Source organism: Pantherophis guttatus, chromosome 1, assembly GCF_059756535.1.
Source record: "Pantherophis guttatus breed Tessera chromosome 1, ASM5975653v1, whole genome shotgun sequence".
In the NCBI taxonomy this organism is placed as follows: Eukaryota; Metazoa; Chordata; class Lepidosauria; order Squamata; family Colubridae; genus Pantherophis; species Pantherophis guttatus.
Genome location: NC_142063.1, coordinates 129,224,745 through 129,243,878, shown reverse-complemented (window position 1 = coordinate 129,243,878; position 19,134 = coordinate 129,224,745). Strand labels below are relative to the sequence as shown.

The following is a 19,134-nucleotide window of genomic DNA, read 5'->3' as shown; positions in this document are numbered from 1 at the left end:
AATTCTTATTGCAGCACTTGGAAATCAATTGGGCCGGAGTAACAAACCTGTTGGATGCTCCAGGCATTAGGTAAGTGCCTCCCTCCAAATGAGCTGAGAACAATCTAAATGTTAAAGACCCAGTTTGGTCTAGTGGTTTGTTTGCTGTTCTAGGAAGCAGGAGACTGTGAGTTCTAGTCCTGCCTTAGATATGAAAAACCAGCTGGATGACTTTGGGCCAGTCACTCTCGGTCCAACCCACCCCACAGGGTTGTTGTTGTCAGGGGGAGAAAGGAGTATTAAAAAATGTTCACTACCTTGAATTATTTATAAACAATAATATCAAATAAATAAAATCTCAAAATGGAGATTAAACAAAAGAGATGTTGTATAACAGTTCTATAATAGGAACGGCTTATTGTGGGTAGGCACAGGGCCGATCAAACAGAACCTATGTCCTTCACAGACATTCTGGCAAGTAGAGGCATAAGAACTGACCACAGAATGAGCCTGCTGGTAAAATTCTTATAGATTCTTAGTTTTCTTTGTAAACTAATGTTAGAAGTGTCAGAACCATTTGAGCTACTTGGTTTCTAATGGGAGTTTTGGCTTGCTTTGCTAATTTACCACACCTTGCATCACCGCAAAAGTAATGTCAATAGTAACCAAAGGAAATTGTCACGTCCACAGGAAAATTAACTATTTTATTCTGTTGAGGTATTGACAATCTCAACATTTGTTGACAATAAAGATGACTTTGAGTGTTTATGTTTCTTTTTATTGATTTTGGTTTGGTTATTTTAGTGAAGGAAAAATATGGTTCTTACCCCATAAGAAGAGTTTTTGCTTCCAAAAAGCAATTACCTGTGAATTTGCTGGTGTTAGGAGTTTTACACTTACTGATAAGAAAAGTAAAAGCTGTTGAAATAAACGAAATTAACATAACAAGAGAATGGATATAGATCTGGTATCCACAAAGTCAGCTGTCAATAGAACATCTGGGACTTGTAATCCATACCTCTTCAAGTAGCCAAGGTTGAGAAATACTGGTATAGGGGTTAAAGCACCAGCCTAGAATCCAGAAGATTAAGTTCTAGTCCCGCCTTCAGCACAAAGCCAGTTGGGTGATTGGTTCAGTCCCTCTCTCTCTCTTAGAAAGAATACAAGCACAAACTACCTCTGAAAATCTTGCCAAGAAAACATCAAGAACTTGTTCAGGCACTTGCTAGAGTCAAGTGCATCTTGAAGGTGTAATATAAGAGGCATAACTACCTCAGGCTTATCTGCACATCAGTAAATAACCTTGTTTTCTATGTTTTCTTCAGCAGTCAAGATGTTCTGTCATAAACGACTTACCTGTTTGTAACAAAGCATCCTAAACTCTCAGGCTGAAAATAAACCTAAGACAGCATTCCTTCTACTCTCCCCTACCCTGCATCCCATATCTCTTGACGGGCAACAGACCTTGGCAGTCTGCTAAGATGGAGTCTACAAATAATACAAGAGTCACAAGCTCAGTAGAGCAGTGTGACACACATATGACTCTTCCGTTTTGTTTTGAATTAAATTAAATGTCTCCTTTATTATTTCAGTTTATTTTCAGACTCGCTAATTCAAGATCTCATTGCTTCCCGGCTGGTGTTGCCAAACAGAGTCACAATCCCATTGAAAAAGAACTTGAATGTGGCTCAGTTGCGGTTTCCTATTCCACGTGTAAGTCTGGGGTCAGAGTTGCACTTTGAAGACTTGTTAGTGAGGCACCTTGCTCAAAATATAGAAAAAAAAGAGTGAGGCTTCTAAAGAGTGAGGTTACCCCAACTTGTTTGTTCTTCTACACACCTGCAGTGTAGTGACACTTGAAGGAGAGATTGTAAACTTGCCCCATACTTGCATTTGAATCTGCACAGCGGAGAGAAAGTTGTAGACCAAAGATTTATCTAGTTGTCTTATCTAATAGTTGGCGTTTCCTCTCTTTTCAATCCCTTTCTTTATCCAAAATATCACATAACCTTAAAAAGTTTGGGAAAACTTGTTTTTGATTAAAAAAAAATATCCTGATTTGGAGAGAATTTTTGAGCAGACAAAGGCATGGTAGGAATCGGCTCAAAATGAATGAAGCTCAGTAAATACGTAGCAGACTTATAGTTGGTGCAGGTTTATTTTGGTAAATTATTTTTTGATTGCAAAAAGATTGCAAAAAAAAAAAAGACATTGTAAATGTCCCCTCTCCCATCCAATTCAGCAGAGAATCATCAAAAGCAAACTAACTGGCTTTTCTCCTTATCCACCACAATAAGAGGCGCAAAGAAAGATCAGAGATTGATGTAAGGCTCATAATAAAAGCAAAATAACAATGAAGATTTTTCTCATAAATTTAAATGTTCTACTGGCAAATCTCATTTAAGATGCTTCTGTGGGTTGTGGTTAGAAACATTCCCCATTTTTCTTAATGTTATGTTGATAATAGTATATATCAGACAGATCCTCTGGGATGAACATCCTATGTAATATTTAACAATTGTATATTTTCAAGGGAGTCCTAAGAGTGTATCTGTTGGAAGCCGAAAATCTTGTCCAAAAAGACAACTTCCTTGGAGCAATCAGGGGCAAGTCGGACCCTTATGCTTTCCTTCGAGTCGGCCTGGTGCAACTCCGGAGTAAAACAGTACAAAGAGACCTGAATCCCATCTGGAATGAAATATTTGAGGTGATACTTCTCCTTGCCTATTTAGAAACAAAGTGCTGGTGATTATTTACAATATATCCCACTTCCTGAATCTTACGTTGTAGATTTGAGGTGGTTCATATCTTAAAAGAGTGCAAGGGAGAAAAGGGGAAGGAAAAAAAACCAAATTACTGTGGAAGTTGACTAACATATACCTAGATCAGCTGAAACAGCTGGGTGATTGTGTCTGGAGTTTTGCATATATTAACAACAATTCTATATATGCCTTCTCCAAATTAAGCCCCATAGAATATAGGGGAAGCTTTTTTTTTCTTGGTAAGTGAATATAGGAATACAGACTATTTTGAAATTAAATGTGTTCTAAATGAAGACGTTTTGTTTCTGTAAATAGTGTGAATAAGGAATATAATCAAGTGATTGAGGAAACAATATTTCAGCAGGAATAGGCAACCAAATACTTTTCAGATATTCTGATTGCAACTCCCAGAATTCCTGAATGTCAGCCATTTTGCTTCATGTCTAAGGGCGTTGTAGTCCTAACCATCTAAAAGTCATTAAAATATAAGTCTTGTTGCCAGCAACAGAAATAGCCTTGGTAGTACAGGGGTTTAAGGCACCCTGTTATTAAGCTTATTAAGACCAGCTGCCTGCAATTACTGCAGGGTTCGAATCTCGCCAAGGCTCAAGGTTGACTCAGCCTTCCATCCTTTCTAAGGTAGGTGAAATGAGGACCCAGTTTGTGGGGGCAATAAGCTGACTTTGTATAAATATACAAAAGGATGAAGGCTATTGCTGAGCACATTGTAAGCCACCCTGAGTCTTCGGAGAAGGGCGGCATATAAATCAAATTTTTTTTAAAAAAATGGATTAATTGCAAACTAATTTACAGGACTAAACAGTTTACCAGAATAATAGAAAACTAATTTACAAAGGAGGGAAAACCCCATTCTAAATATTGTCCACTTTGTCCTGTTGTGTTTTAAAGGAAGTGAGTGAAAGGCTATTTGAAAGGCTTTTTCATGAAGCTTTTGGAATAACTGTAGTAAGTTCTCTTGAAAAAAGCTTTTCAATTAAACCAGTATAATAAAGAATATTTGAAAGAGTTTATTTTTGCTGTTGTTTCACCAAGAAGTCTTGTTTACGCATTAGTGGTTCCTTTAATATTTTTTTCTTGTAATGAATTGAATTCTGTTTCGAAGAGAAACATTGCTCCTATTACACTCACCTCAATTTAATTGATTATAAAGAACATGAGTAGAAACTTTATTCTTCCGCCACTTCAGGTGGCAAGTGTGTGGCAATAGCAATAGCACTTAGACTTATATATCACTTTACAGTGCTTCACAGTCCTCTCTAAGTGGTTTACAGAGTCAGCCTATTGCCCCCAACAATCTGGGTCCTCGTTTTACCCACCTCGGAAGGCTGGAAGGCTGAGTCAGCCTTGAGCCTGGTGAGATTTGAACTGCCAAATTGCAGTCAGCCAGCAGTCAGCAGAAGTAGCCTGCAGTACTGCACTCTAACCACTGTGCCACTGAGGCTCCTGTTACAATGCAAGTAACTTCAGAAGAACTGGAGGACTTTTAATTTAATGCTACATGGAAGAACTGAAAGACTTTTTACTTGACATAATGACATTTTTCAAAAATAACTCCTATTTTTCAAAAATAACTCCTAGCTGTTCTTTTTTGTTACTTAATTTTTCTTTCATTCATTTCAGTTTGTTGTTCATGAAGTACCCGGCCAAGATCTAGAAGTTGATATTTATGATGAAGATCCAGATAAAGATGATTTTTTGGGCAGGTAAGGAATACAGATTTCCTTTTTTGTGTGTGTAATGTTATACTGTGTCTTTTTCTGCCATGTGGCAACTTAGAGCCAATGAAATTGGTATGGACTTTTCTGTGCATTCAGAAACATTTCTGTTTTTTGCATAATTTTTCTGAATGCAGATAGAGTATTGCATGTTTGAATGCTCCTGCTTCAAAAAAAAAAAGTCATAAAGAAATGTAACGTTGGGGGTGAATTTGTTCCAGATCATCTTCTGATGTGCTGACCTTTAAAGAAGCACAACAATTTTTAATATAAAAAAAATCTATTCCTCCAATGTGCATTGTACAATCCCGAGAAGAATTATACCTTTTACTTTTTAATGTACATATTGCATATTAAAGTTGAGCCTAAATGGTACTTTTTCATGTCACATTCTGCTCTAGAAAAAAGTCACTAAAATATGAGTTAGTTCTGGGTATTTTATCGCTGGCATGCCATCCCAGATTATTTTATTAGTAAATATGGCACAAGTCTATCTATCACCATAACCTGCTTGCACATAGCTGATTTCCACTAAGCCAGTCATTGCCAGGCATGAAGAATAGGGACCACACATAAGGTTCCAGTTAAGGTGATTTATGGTCTATACCTGTATACAAAAATCTAGTCAACTAACAGTCAGCGCTAAATTGGTGCTACATAAGAGTTAACAGTATTAAAGGGGAATCTGGGCTTGGATCGCTTGTGGGAATGTAATGAATCAGGATTAATTCCACCCCTAGGTTCTGCCTCTTCTTCTCCTATAGTCATAGAATTTGTAGTGGTTCTTTCCATTGCGATGGAAGAGTCTCTTCTCTTTTTGAATATAAATCCTAACAAGCCAGAACCTTGCTCAACTTGAATTATTCATGGACTGGGCTGTGGTTTCAAAGAATTCTAATATAAAATATTCAATAGAAATATACAGCAAAGATTTAAAGAATGTTGTTGTTATGTATTTGCAAATTGACTCAGACAATACGCTGCTTATTAAGCACATATATATGTTAACAGGGGTGGGTTCTACTTAACTTTACTACTGGTTTGCAACGGGATCACACATGCGTGATTGCTTCGCTTGCATGCGCGCTGAACTTCAGCGCATGTACTGATCGTCTATGATGACATCCGGGGTGGTGGGAGGAGCCTCCCGCCAGTTTTACTACCAGTTCTTGCGAACCGGTCCGAACCGGGAGCAACCCATCACTGTATGTTAAATAAAAATGTATAAATAAAAATTAAAAAGGAAAAAGAAATACTGTATACAGCATTACTAGGTTTTGTAAGTGCAGAAACCACTCTAGTCTCAGAAAACTCCATGTTTTTTCAGGCTAGGCATATTGCATCAATTGAAGAAAAAAAATGTCAGTTATTATTAGTCTACAGAGAGCTTATTTTTTATAACCTTTATTGTTGAACTAGGCTCAGATTCAAATAACTTCCTTGGGAGCATTCAGTTATTAGAATCTACTAGATTCTTTTGAAATTTGCTCACAGATTGCAAGCCAGAATATTTCATGGAACTCCAGGAGGTACTATAATTAAAAAAAAAAAATCACAGTTCCGTATAAGGTACTATAAGTCTCCATAGCAGCATATGGTAGCTATTCATTATGGAAACAAATACAGCTGTCCCAAGGGATTTCCTTTGTGTGACTTCTTTTCTTTTTTTCACAGCTTGGTTATAAACCTTGTAGATGTGATTAAAGACAAAATTGTTGACGAGGTAAGTTTTGGTTTTGGCTTAACATGTGTCAGAGTAGTTCTTAAAAGGTGTGCCATATTTTATGAGTGGCTTATCAGCTATAAAAACATAAGGTTTTACCAAATGTAAATGCTAAGTAGGATTGTTTTTTTTTTCAGGCATATGAGTTCTCATTGCTGTTATAGGAAATTATAAATGTTTGTATGGGTTGTGTGATTGCAGGGTCTTGTAAAATGTCCACAGATTATTAGTTTTGTGATAGAATTGGTTTTAAAGGGAAAATTCATTTTATTGAGAGTTTGTGGCACCACAAGTATGCATGTGTACAAATATACAGATCAGATGGTGCAAGAATCTTTGCACCATCAAATAAATGAGTACACATGTAGTACAATGATTACTGATCTTATTCTGATTCTTGAGAGATAAGTGGATCGATTTAGCATTTTGAGAGTATTTAAAGGGAGGAGCAATTTGCTTTTGAGTGGAACATGGAGGGCCTAAATAGGTTGCAGCTGTCAGCTCTTCAGAGTAGACTAAATCAGAAAACACTCCATAGGAATTCTAGAACTATTCTTTATTAAGACAGGATACAATATAGGTAGTTCTTGATTTATACCTGGTTGCTAGGCAACCATTTGAAGTTCTGGCTTTCAGCAAAAATGCGCATTACAGACATTAAGTTTGCTTAACGACTGTGGTGCTTACTTTACAACCATAGCATTTGCTTTACAATCTGCTATATTCACTAACCGCCACCACAGAAAAGAACCTAAAATTGGGCAGTCATGTGATGATCTGCATAATGACCAGTGCAGCTTACAACAGTAATTCCAGGCTCAGTTATGGTCATAAGTCAAGGACTATCTGAAACAGAATCTTACAGGCCTGATTGTGCTTTATTGCTCCTCCCTCTTATATCCCATTGTATCAGGAGGAGCCTTCCTTGTTTCCATCTTGTTTCCATCTTGTTTCCCAAGATCTAAGGAATGTGTTTCAGCCCCTTCTTGCCCATTTCCCTCAAGATTCCCAATTCTTAATGGCAGCTGACTTGGTTTTCTAGGATAAACTAAACAGCATTGCAGAGTTTTGGGGTGAGCTGCAAAACTGAGAAAACATTGTGTGTGTGGTAGATTGGAGGTTGGAACAAGCCCCTTTCATATAGTTGCCAAAAATTATACTGATATGTCTAAAACATTGCTAGGAATCAGACTTGAACAAGACTTTCTAAAAAGGGTAGAAGACTATTCTTTCCTTCTGCAGCATAAAAATAATTTGTTTGGGTACTGTCATTTACTGTAAAATTAAATGCCATCTGTTTTTCAAATTAGGGCTCATTGTGCCTCAGCAATCATGGTTTTCCCTTTTCCAGCTGAACCAATACAGTTAAAAAGGAGCAGGTTTTAAGGTAGAATAGAATAGAATAACAGAGTTGGAAGGGACCTTGGAGGTCTTCTAGTCCAACGCACTGCTTAGGCAGGAAACCCTACACCATTGTGTATCATCTGAAAGCAGGTCCCATAAAATATCAAGATAAATAAGTTCCTCAGTTTCTCCTTGAATACAGATCAACATAAAGATGTAATTTATGTGTATTTCTGGCACTGATGTGGTTTCTTTCTTTTTGTGAAGTGGTTTCCCTTGAGCAAGATAGAAAGCGGGCATGTCCACTTAAAGCTCGAGTGGTTTTCTCTAGTCATCAATCAAGAGAAACTTAGCGAGGTGAGTGCTTTCTGGGACTTGAGAAGAAATACATACTGCAAAACAACTGAAAGAATTCAGAACAAAGAAATAGCCCAGTGTGTCTGCCATCTTGTGTAATTTCTTCTGAGAGCTGTATTTAAAACATCACTGTAGCAAATACAGTTGCATTGATTGGGCAGGATTTGGAGTTTGGAGATTGGGCAGAGATCTGTGGAGTTTGGGGTAATATCACACCATTGGGTAATGTTTGTATTACCCTCTAGTTATTAGGGGATGGAGGAGGGCCTTGAAATATTTGCAGTGTCCACATGTGTATTTTAATTTTTTGTGGAATTGTTTTTTTGTAGGGTAGGAATGGTCTTGCCACCGGAATGCTCATCGTGTATTTGGAGAGTGCTTTAAACCTTCCTGTAAGTAAACCAAATAAATAACATTTCCACATATTCTCTGGCGACACAAACTTACATGTTTACATGTTTAGTATACTTGCTATTTGTACAAGATGTACACCTATATATCTGACATAAATTTGATGCCTTGCCCAACCAAAATTGGATATAATGCATGGCACATATGCCTATGTAACAAATAACAATGTTGTGGGAAATCAAGGTTTCAAAAGACAAAGCAAAGAATCAGCGGTATCTGATTAGCAGATCAAGGGAGATGAAAAAAGCTGCAAAGTATTATGAAGTGAACTGATGACGTTTTTCCTTTTCTAAGCTTTATATGTTTTTCAGAGATTCCCCAGATGTTGCTGATTTATCACTCTCTGCATTCCTAGTTATTGACCAAACTACCTGGGACTGCTATTAGTTGTATTTCAGCAACTTCAAGAAAGTCACAGGTTTCCTATTTTGTCCCCAATTTATTCAAGCTGTCTTGGCTCTCCCAACTTATTGGCATCAACCATTTGCAGAATTTTAGCTTTGTTTCATTGGTAGAAGAACTTTTTCCCTACTAGATGTTTATCCATGCTAGTTTTTTTCTAGCTGTCTTCTAAGATTTTCATAGCTGGCAACATTAGTACGCCTTTCATTCCCGATTAGTATTGCCCTGTCTTGGGCTTCAATTGATTTACTAATTTTGAAAACATATTAAGTTGAAAACGGTGAAAATAAACTAAAAGCAGCAGAAACTAGAACAGGACCATAAAAATACAAAGCCAACCAACCCAGATAAAACAGATCAGATAAAAAATAGTCCTACAAAAATCCTAGGTAAAACCTCTGGGGGAAACAGTCCTACACTGTCATATCACTTAATTTTCTGAAACTCCTTTTTCATTTCAAAATCCTTTCCTAATGTAGAAAAATCAATTGGAATATTCCAATGGCGAATACGGAGCAAAGAAATACAGAAAAGACAGATATCTCAAGGTAAATATCTCTTATTTCTGAATGGGTATTGAACTGAATACATTAAGGATTTAATAAATATTAAAAGATTTTTAAAAAAGAAAAGGGTACTAAATGCAAAAACTGCCAAAGATTTGTGCAAAGATTTCAGTGCCAAAGATATCAATGCCAAGATTTGTGCAAAGTGAAATACAAGAGATTGGCTACGTGAGTTACAATGGATATAATATTTGGTACAGCATCAGGCAAAGATTTCAGTTCTGAGCCAGCCAACCCACTGGCTGAAAAATCTAATCTCAGCAACTAGCTAGGCCAAGTTATAAGCATCCATCTGAACAGATGACATACTTATTTGCCATCGTTGGCTAAGTGGAGGCTAATTCTCAACCCAGCTAAATTGGGCAGAGCTGTCAATCTGCTCGCCTCCCTGTTTGACCTTGAGTTAGATGGTCAAAAGAGCCAAGTTACCTCAGTTACACCATAAATAGAATGGAGATTGGCCCAGCCTTTCCATTTCATACTACATATTTGAAATAAATGTGTAAGTGAAGCACAGCATGTAGAAACAATGTTGAAACAAAGATTAGGTAATCTTTATTTATTTATTTGTATTCCTGCCTCCATTATTGTTATAAATAACTCAAGGCAGCAAACAAATCCAAGATATATATGGGGTTACCAAGAATAAATACTGAATAACATGTAAATACTAAATTCTGACTCATGTTGAGGCTTCTAACCCTTCTTCCAATCTTTCTAAAACTATCAAGTAAATGTTATATACTTTCTCTCATTCTATCTTGTGAATGTTATCTTGCTATTAATACTGTCTTTTATTTCAAAATTGTAAATACGACAGAAGATAGAAAGAGAACCTTCTTCCTTTGTCCTGCTCACAGTGGGCAACAAAACTCACAAAAGCAAGGTAATAGACATCAACTTCTTTTTCATAAGGTAAAATAGAGTTTGAGGTAACTAAATTCTGAAAAATTGTTTCAAAAGTATCCAAGCCATTTTTTAAGATAAAAGAAAGGTTGGGGAACCCGACCCCAATAGCCTAAGTAGCATGACCAAAATCGAGGAATACTGCAAGATGGCATTCAGATTTCTAAAGTTCAAAGCAACAGAAAACATACAAATGCTTGGCCCACCATGGAGTATCAGTGGTAAAATCCAATTTTTTTTACTACCGGTTCTATGTGCATGGCTTGGTGGGCATGGTGTGGCTTGGTGGGCGTGGCAGGGGAAGGATACTGCAAAATCCCCATTCCCACCTCACTCTGGGGCCAGCCAGAGGTGGTATTTGCTGGTTCTCCAAACCGCTCAAAATTTCTGCTACCGGTTCTCCAGAACCTGTCAGAACCTGCTGGATTTCACCCCTGAGTAGTATCTGGTCCCCATATGCTGAAGATAGGGTTATTGCTTAACCAATATCTCCATGTTGGGGTTATTTTTTTAATCATGAAAAAGAAAGAAAGAAACTTTATAAATAAATAAAATAACCCTCGTGCTTTATTTTAAGTAATTTTGCAAGAGGTTGGAGGAGATCCTGTAAAGCATACCATGGATTAAAAGAATACACTTGTTATGCTTTTTTTTGAAAAGCTCAATGTTTCCCAAATGGTGCAGCAAGGTGACATCTTGAGAGGTTTCTGCTTTGAACTCAGATTACTAGATGATTGAATGCTTGAGGCTGCTTGACTGCATTTACATCTGCTGAGAACTTTTGAAAAAGACCCTTCAAAAGTGTTCAGCAGATGCAAATGCAGCCACACAGCCTCAAGCATCCTACTTAAAGCCCAAATATTTTTACTGATGTGAAAAGTAATAAAGAAAAGAGGGAGGAACTTTTTTTTTTTTAATTTGATTTATATGCCGCCCTTCTCCGGAGACTCAGGGCGGCTTACAATGTGTTAAGCAACTTGGTATTTGTTGAATCAAATACCTAATATATGAGCTCTAAAGAATCTGAATATAATGCCACTGCACTGTATCAATACTACTGGATCTCAGTATAGTCACTTGGCAAATATTTGATCACCTTTCCCACAAGTGTGATATTCATCTATAAATAGATGTGGTACACTTGTCTCAACGGTGCTTTTTTCCAAACAGCAACTGGACTGTTTTTTTTCTTTGAGGAAGAAGACCTTTTGCTTCTTGTCCAAGAAGCTTTATTGGTTCTGGCAGGATGGGGGGGGTGACGGAAGGATTAGTTCTGACAGGATGGGGGGGGGAGTGTTGGGTTGGAAAGATCATATTTCTTTGCAGTCACCTGGTCGTTAGAACTCTCTCTGAGAGCTCTTGAAGCCACTTGAAGAAGAGTACTAATGACCAGATGACTGCAAAGAAACATCCTCTTTTCAATCCCCTCCCCCATCCTGTCAGAACTAATCCTTCATTGCCCCCACCAACCTGCCAGGACCAATGAAGCTTCTTGGATGAGAAGTGAAATACCACCATCGTTGTCTTCTTCCTCAAGGATAAAACAGTCCAGTTTCCAATTGAAAAAAGCATCCTTTGAGACAACTAGATGACTGAGAATGCTTTCCCTGAGCTCCATTTTGAGAGCTGCTAGTACATCCAAACACTAATGAATCCTTCATTACTGAGGTCCTTGATTTTCCCCAGCAGACATTATGTGTGCCCCTATGCAGGAACAAGGTGACTGAAAGTCCTGTCTGGATTGTATGCTGGGAGTAGATTAGAACCAGCTTTCAAAACCTGAGCTGTTCTTTGGAAACAGCTTTTGATGTAGTGAATTATCATTCCTAAAGGGGTGGAAAGGAAACACCCTATTGCTCCATTTTAAATTCAGGATTAATTCATCTGGTCTCAGGGTCAACTGTGGCCTTGTTAATGGTGTATTTAAAACCTCTGCACAAGGAGCAAAATTCTTCCTGTTCCCTCAGGGTCAAAGTAAGTCACCTTGCTCAGAGTGTCCATTACACAAGGATTACTCAATTGTCAGATGAATATTTAATACAGGTAGTTCTTAACTTACGACCACAATTGACCCCAAAATTTATGTTGCTAAGCAAAACATTTGTTATGTGAGTTTTGCCCCATTTTACGATCTTTCTAGCCACGGTTGATAAGTGAATCACTGCAGTTGTTAAGTTAGTCACACAGTTGTTAAGTAAATCTGGCCTCCCCATTGACTTTGCTTGTCAGAAGGTCATAAAAGAGGATCACGTCACCCTGGGACACTTCAACTATTGAAAATATGAGTCAGAATTTTGATCACATGATCCTGCAGATGCTGCAACAATCATAAGTGGTCATAAATTACTTTTTTTAGTGCCATTGTAACTTCAAATGGTCACTAAACAAACTGTTGTAAGTCAAATGCTACCTGTATTCTATTCTGGACCTGCTAAATAGAAAACAATTCTTTGTATAGCTCTGGTGAAAGAAAATGAACTGACAATCAGGGTGATTAATACATAAAGCTTGAGTCATGTCTCCTTTGGGTAGTACAAATGGTGCCTTCCAGATGTTGTTGAACTGCAATTCCCAGCATTCCTCCATATAGGCCGTACTGGTAGAGATTCATAGAGTTGTAGTTCAGTAAACCTTGGAAACCAAATGTTCCATCCTGCTAGAGAACAGCTCTCTACCCTTTGAACCAGGTCCCATTGAACCCAGGGAAACTGAGTTGATTTGAATGCAGAATAGAGCAATTCTAATCCATTTCTAATTAAATGTATGCCTTTGTGAACTGAATTGCAGCCTAAACCTCTTTGATCTAATGTCCAGCTGTCAATTCTGCTTTCTTTTTCCTCAGACTTGTAATTTCACTAAAGATCCTGCATGGAGGCAGGCCTTCACTTTCTTTGTCCATAGTGCTCCATCTCAGTCTCTTCATTTGGAGGTCAGTTTGTTTTCTTCTCTCCCTAATATCATTGCAGAACTGAGATTTATAGATCTACACTCATGTCCATCACTTGCAGTTATAGCAAGAAAGAAGGAGACTGTTGGGCTTGAGGGAGGATTTTTCCCCCCCACAGAATCTGACCAAAATTCATGATATTGTTCAGTTTGTCTGTAAGTGCCAGTGTTTGTTTGTTTGTTTGTTTTATTAAATTTATATACCGCCCTACTCCCGAAGGACTCAGGGCAGTGAACAAGCACAGATTAAAATACATAAATACAAAAGTTAGAAACAATTTAAAACCAAATTAAACAATTTAGCCCAAGACAATTAAAAATCCCAATAATTTAAAACAAATTAAAATTTCAGTTTAAAAATTTAAAAGAAAGAAGAGAAAATTAGGCCAGGCTGGCTTGCTGGAATAGGAGGGTCTTAAGAGCACGGCAGAAAGTGCGCAGATCCGGGATCCTCCGTATCTCTGGGGGGAGCTCGTTACAGATTGTGGGTGCCCCCACAGAGAAGGCCCTCCCCCTGGGGGCCGCCAGTCGACACTGCTTGGCTGACGGCACCCGGAGGAGCCCCTCTCTATGAGAGCGTACCGGCCGGTGGGAGGCTGTTTGTGGTAGTAGGCAGTCCTGTAAATAACCAGCTCCTAAGCCATGGAGTTCTAAAGGTGGTAACCAAAACCTTGAAATGCACCCGGAAGACCACCAGGAGCCAGTGCAGCTCCCGCAGGAGAGGTGTCACACGGGAGCGCCATGTTGCTCCCATAACCACCCACGCAGCCGCACTCTGCACCAGTTGGAGCCTCCGGGTGCTCCTCAAGGGGAGCCCCAAGTAGAGAGCATTACAATAGTCCAGGCGGAGATAACGAGGGCATGAGTGACTGTGTGTAGGGTGTCCCGATCCAGAAAGGGACGCAACAGTGAATCTCAAAAGTACTGCTTCCAATGGATTGATTGCTTAATTTGTTATCTATTTATTTAACCTATGGGGATAGGTGCTCAGTAGAAAAAAACATTTACAGATTAATCATTTGTAGTGAAGTATTAAGATATATCTTAATAACCCTATGACTGATTTGACAGGATATTCCAAAATATGGACATTCATTTGTTGATTTGGTCTCCTCTTATTGTGTTTTTTTGGGGGGCGGGGATATGCATTTATGATACTTTTGGAAATGTTTTTAATGAGCACACTTCCAGCCAATAAGGCAGAGTGACCCACACCATATTCTACAGCAGCAGTCCCAACCTTTCTGGCACTGGGGACAGGTTTTGAGGAAAATAATTTTTCCGCAGACCTGGGGAGAGATGGTTTCATTCACAACCTAGATCCCACACATGTGCAGATGAAGTTTTGCTTGCTTGCCCGCCCTTGTGCAATCCGGTTCCTAACAGGCCTTTGACCGGTCCTGGTCCACAGCCTGGGGTTGGGGACCCCAATTGTATAGGACCTATGGTAAATCTGGGTCACCTATGAAAACATGGATCAATGTTACAAATAACCCACACTTCTATGTATTATCAAGTACAGCATTTGAGTCATTTTTGTGAAAATGTAAGTTACAGTATCAATTTGCAGCATCTAAAATACCATGTGGCACTATCGCCCACCCCCAGTCTTATTTGGAGAATATTAATTAGTCTTGTTTTTAAAGCTTTTCTTCCAGTGCCTTCAAGCCTTATATTGACCAAATGAGCTGTTAAGTCAGCTTTGAATGTTTCGATAGGTTTCTAGCAGCCCAATTGATTCTGCCCTTATTATTAGAGCATTCCTACCGTGATCATTAGCTTTTCTTCATCCATTATGAAAGTTAATGTAGTCATTTCCCATAAAGAGGTTTAAATGGCCCCATTAATTGGTGAATTTCCTTTCAATATATCTTGTCTCAATGCTCCCATGCGAAATGCAGAAAGTGCTGCTGATTCGCATAATGGCGGTATACGTAATCTGAAAAGGGAAGGTTTAAATCACTGCCAAGAGTCACTTGTCTTGCTCATTTGTACTGCCTCTGTTTTCCTTGTTCTAGATCAAAGATAAGGAGAAGGAGAATGCCCTTGGGACTTTGGTGATTTCTCTTGCTCGCTTATTAAAGAACCCTGAGATGACACTTGAACAAAATTTTCAACTGGATCATTCTGGTGTGGACAGTTCTATTAAGCTGAAAATTGTCCTGAGAGTAAGCTTAGATTTCTTCTGTTTTCTTTTTTTTTTTTCCTCATTGTAATTATTTCAGCTCTTGTGGAAAACTTTTCTGTGTGTCCATGAAATTAATATTTTTTTCTATGAAGTAAGAGATTGTGGTGGCCTTATCATCAAATTTAATGTACTAATAATTTGACTAAATATTCCTTCTAAGGATAATGAGTCTTGGAGAACTATACTGAAACCAAACTTACATCATATATAGGCCTGTATTATCCATGCCAAATGGATTATGAGTTTTAATGCTTCAAAGGTATCTCTTGATCTTGCCTCTTTATATAAATGTAACGCTATAGGTGGAGTATTTGTTCATAAGTAGGATGGCACTTTAGCGGCTGGTAGTTCTTCCCTGGGTCTTATATAACACTTTCCATCTGAAGTTATTTCAGTAACTGGTGTTAGTTTTACACACAAGCAGTAATTCTGAATAAATTTATAGTAATTTTAATTAAAAACAGATTTTACTGAACCTTGGCTTAATTGGAGATTGAATGCAATTGCTGCATTAATTCCTACATGCATGGATGTTTATATGCTGAATGTCATTTGTGGACACTGGTTTACCATGAGCAAAACTGGGCTAAATTACAGCAATTACAGGGCCTGGTGGCTCAGCAGACTGATAGCATTGTGATTAACACCAGCTGTCTGCAATTACTGTAAGTTCGAATCTCACCAGACTCAAGGTTGACTCAGCCTTCCACCCTTTCTAAGGTAGGTAAATTGAGGACCCAGTTTGTGGGGATAATAAGCTGACTTTGTATAAATATACAAAAGGATGAAGGCTATTGCTTAACGCATTGTAAGCCGCCCTGAGTCTCCGGAGAAGGACAGCATATAAATCAATTTTTTTTTTTAAAAAAAGAAGACCTAGTCCTAGAGAGCTATATTTTCCTATAAAATGCCAGATTTGAATGTTTATTGATGTTTGCATTCCTTTGAAGAGTGCCATTCCTTTCTATTGCTAATAAATACATATTAATTCTATAAATAAATGGACTGGTTTGGAGAAGCAGCAGTAGAAATTAAAGGAATTAAAAGTCCTATATCTTCACTCCCACTAACATTTTAAAGACTAAGTTACTGCATGTTTGAAGTCATAACCCTGAAAAGTGCACCCTAAATCTATTGACATCCAGAGCCCAAAAAGATTATCATTAGGGGCATCTTAGTGATAAAGCAGAATAATTGGCTGCAGACCTTCCAAAAGCTCTGTGGTGGAAAGCAGTTTTTTAAATAAGGTGAATGATTAATTTTAAAAACGAATTTCTTATCTTGAATATATACACCACCACATTGTTATATTTTAAAATAGAAATTTTTCTTTTCCAGGAGATGGATTTTGGACTTTGAAAGAACAGCTAGGGAGTTTAGGAACAAAAGTGTCACGGATTTTCAAAGGAATAATCTTAGGTGGATATGTGATACATACATTTCCAACATATGATTTGCATTATTTCCCAAGTGAGCAATTAAATGGAAATTGGTTTGAAGCCAACAACATATACACACTTGGGTCCAAATTGTTTCTGGGTTTATTTGTATGCTACAAATTATACAACAGTTTACAATTATCTCACTTTCACTCCATAAAATAATTCCTGCTGTTGCTAATAAAATTCATAAATGGGAAGGATTATGGCAACACCAGTTTCTACTGTAATAGAAGAGTTGCTTGTATCAATATAGAATCAAGGCAAAATTCTCTGTAAAAAATATCTGATGAAATAAGTATGACATCCTTTTGCAAGCAAATATCTGCCTGAAGACTTATCATTTACTGTAGGCATAGATATTGCACTAAAATAACAAAAAATACCTTCATTGTAAATAATAAAAAGCTATGTAAATAGTACATAAGATTAAACATGGTGTGCTATGTAGACAAATGTAGCCTTTGTACAAGTGTAGCAATGAGGGTGAATGACAAGAATGTAAAGCAGTAAACACAGCACATGCTACAGTATATTTCATAGTCACATGTTGGACATAGGAATCTTGTGATTTTTCAGTCATTGTGTTCACTGGAGAGGTGATACCTCCCCTTTTCTAGAAACAGCAGCTAAAGGTCTTCCATTTCTTAGCTAAATTGACAAGAATGTGTAGACAAAATTCTGCCTCTAGACAAGGATGTGCAGTTATTTTAGGCTGAAAAACTTGGTCCTTGAATGGGGTTTTTGGGCTGAATTAACAGCGGATATTTGTTATGAGTTGGTGTCTCATTGCTATTTCATGTTGTTTATACATTAGCTTATTGTTTTTATTTTGTTTTTAATTGTTAGTCACCCAGAGTCATGCATTTGAGATGGGTGGCAATACTGAATGAATGAATGAATGAATGAATGAATGAATGAATGAATGAATGAATGAATGAATGAATAAGGTCCATAATGCAATATATTCATGAGGCCAAGTCAGAAACTACATGTTATTTATAATTAACACAATTGCTTGCTATATATTTAATAATTTTTGCATTTTCTCACACTAAGCATCAACAATTCACTAGCAGTTTTGAAGGGGTTCTAAAGAGTCTGGTTTGTTTAATAAACAATATGATCATGGCTAACTTCCTTTCTCTGCCTTAGGCTCTGGACATAGAGGTCCCTGATTCAGAAAACACGAACAATGGGTCTAATGCCTTAAACCAAGTTCCTGCCTCAGCCCCGGAACAGAACGAGGACCAAAACAAGGCACAGCTGCCACCACCTCGTCCTCCTCCTCCTCCTCCACCACCACCACCAGTAGAAGTGCCCAAGGCAGTCCAAGGGAACAAAGAATCTAACGTTCCTGAATGCAAAAATGACAAAGTGGACAGCAATGCTAAACCTAATGGAAATGAGAAATTGTCAGAGCCCATTGTCATAGAGGCAATTGCTGGAATCAATGAGCAAGGAGTTACAGGTGGCTTAGACCCCACGTCCTTGACACTTCCAGAGACCACTCGAGTGCCCCCAACGTTGCCAGCTCTGCAGAGACTCCAGATTGCGCCCAGCCTTGCATCTTTAGGCACAGAAGCCTCTTCAATCATGGATATAACTTGCAGCAATCTGAACCTCAATAAGTAAGTCAGAAAGGACATCAGCTGGGTATTTTATTTCACAATTGTATTTGGTGACATAAAACTGACCTACCTAGCCCAAACTGACATAAAACTGACCTACCTAGCACTTAATTCACTCTTTCCTTAATTGTTTATGTAGTATTGAAAATAGGTGGGGTGAACTCCGTATGCCAGAATATTTGTGTTTAAATTGTAGGTGTGCATTATAGAAAAATTGAGGATCCTAACTAGGTCAACTCAAAGTCTCATAAGGAAGGGCTTGCGTTTCTTAAGATCTGGGTTTTGGCTAGAATACAACTGGGCAACCTTTTGTTGACAGAGGCCATACATTGTGATTTTTCTGCGGAAAGAGCCACATAGGGTGAAGTTACAATATAAAGTGAGTGGGACCTTGTATTATATGTACATGACAGGAGCTGATATTTTGCTTGTGTTCTCTGGGAGATAAGTCTTTTATTATAATTTTCAGGTATTTCCCACCTTAGGGAAGTGCAATAGTGCTTTGGAAGAAGGGCTTCAAGAATCAGAGTGGTTATTTCAGGAAGACATCTATATAAAGATTATTTTATAATTAAAATTATGGTTCAGTATAAGAGAATATAGACAGAATAATTAATGCAGATCTCTAAAAAAATAGTTCCTCTGAAACAGATGGGCTATAATTTCTGTCGTTGCTATCTAACATTGGCCATCATGGTTGGGGATGATGCAAGTAGTAGTTCAACAATGTTGTGTGCATTAGAT

At 37.9% G+C, this 19,134-nt stretch overlaps 1 protein-coding gene across 2 annotated transcripts in view; it reads left to right on the top strand.

Annotated features, from left to right (window-relative positions):
• The window catches only part of ESYT3 (extended synaptotagmin 3), a 45,098-nt gene that overhangs the window by 20,430 nt on the left and 5,534 nt on the right, over positions 1–19,134 (top strand). For both annotated transcript variants that reach the window (XM_034423399.3, XM_087881789.1), the window contains exons 7-18: positions 15–70; positions 1,572–1,692; positions 2,513–2,686; positions 4,383–4,465; positions 6,152–6,200; positions 7,812–7,901; positions 8,231–8,293; positions 9,194–9,262; positions 10,101–10,166; positions 13,029–13,115; positions 15,151–15,300; positions 17,915–18,390. In XM_034423399.3, the coding sequence (XP_034279290.2) occupies positions 15–70; positions 1,572–1,692; positions 2,513–2,686; positions 4,383–4,465; positions 6,152–6,200; positions 7,812–7,901; positions 8,231–8,293; positions 9,194–9,262; positions 10,101–10,166; positions 13,029–13,115; positions 15,151–15,300; positions 17,915–18,390 (1,484 nt within the window). The remainder of the gene's footprint in view (positions 1–14; positions 71–1,571; positions 1,693–2,512; positions 2,687–4,382; positions 4,466–6,151; positions 6,201–7,811; positions 7,902–8,230; positions 8,294–9,193; positions 9,263–10,100; positions 10,167–13,028; positions 13,116–15,150; positions 15,301–17,914; positions 18,391–19,134) is intronic.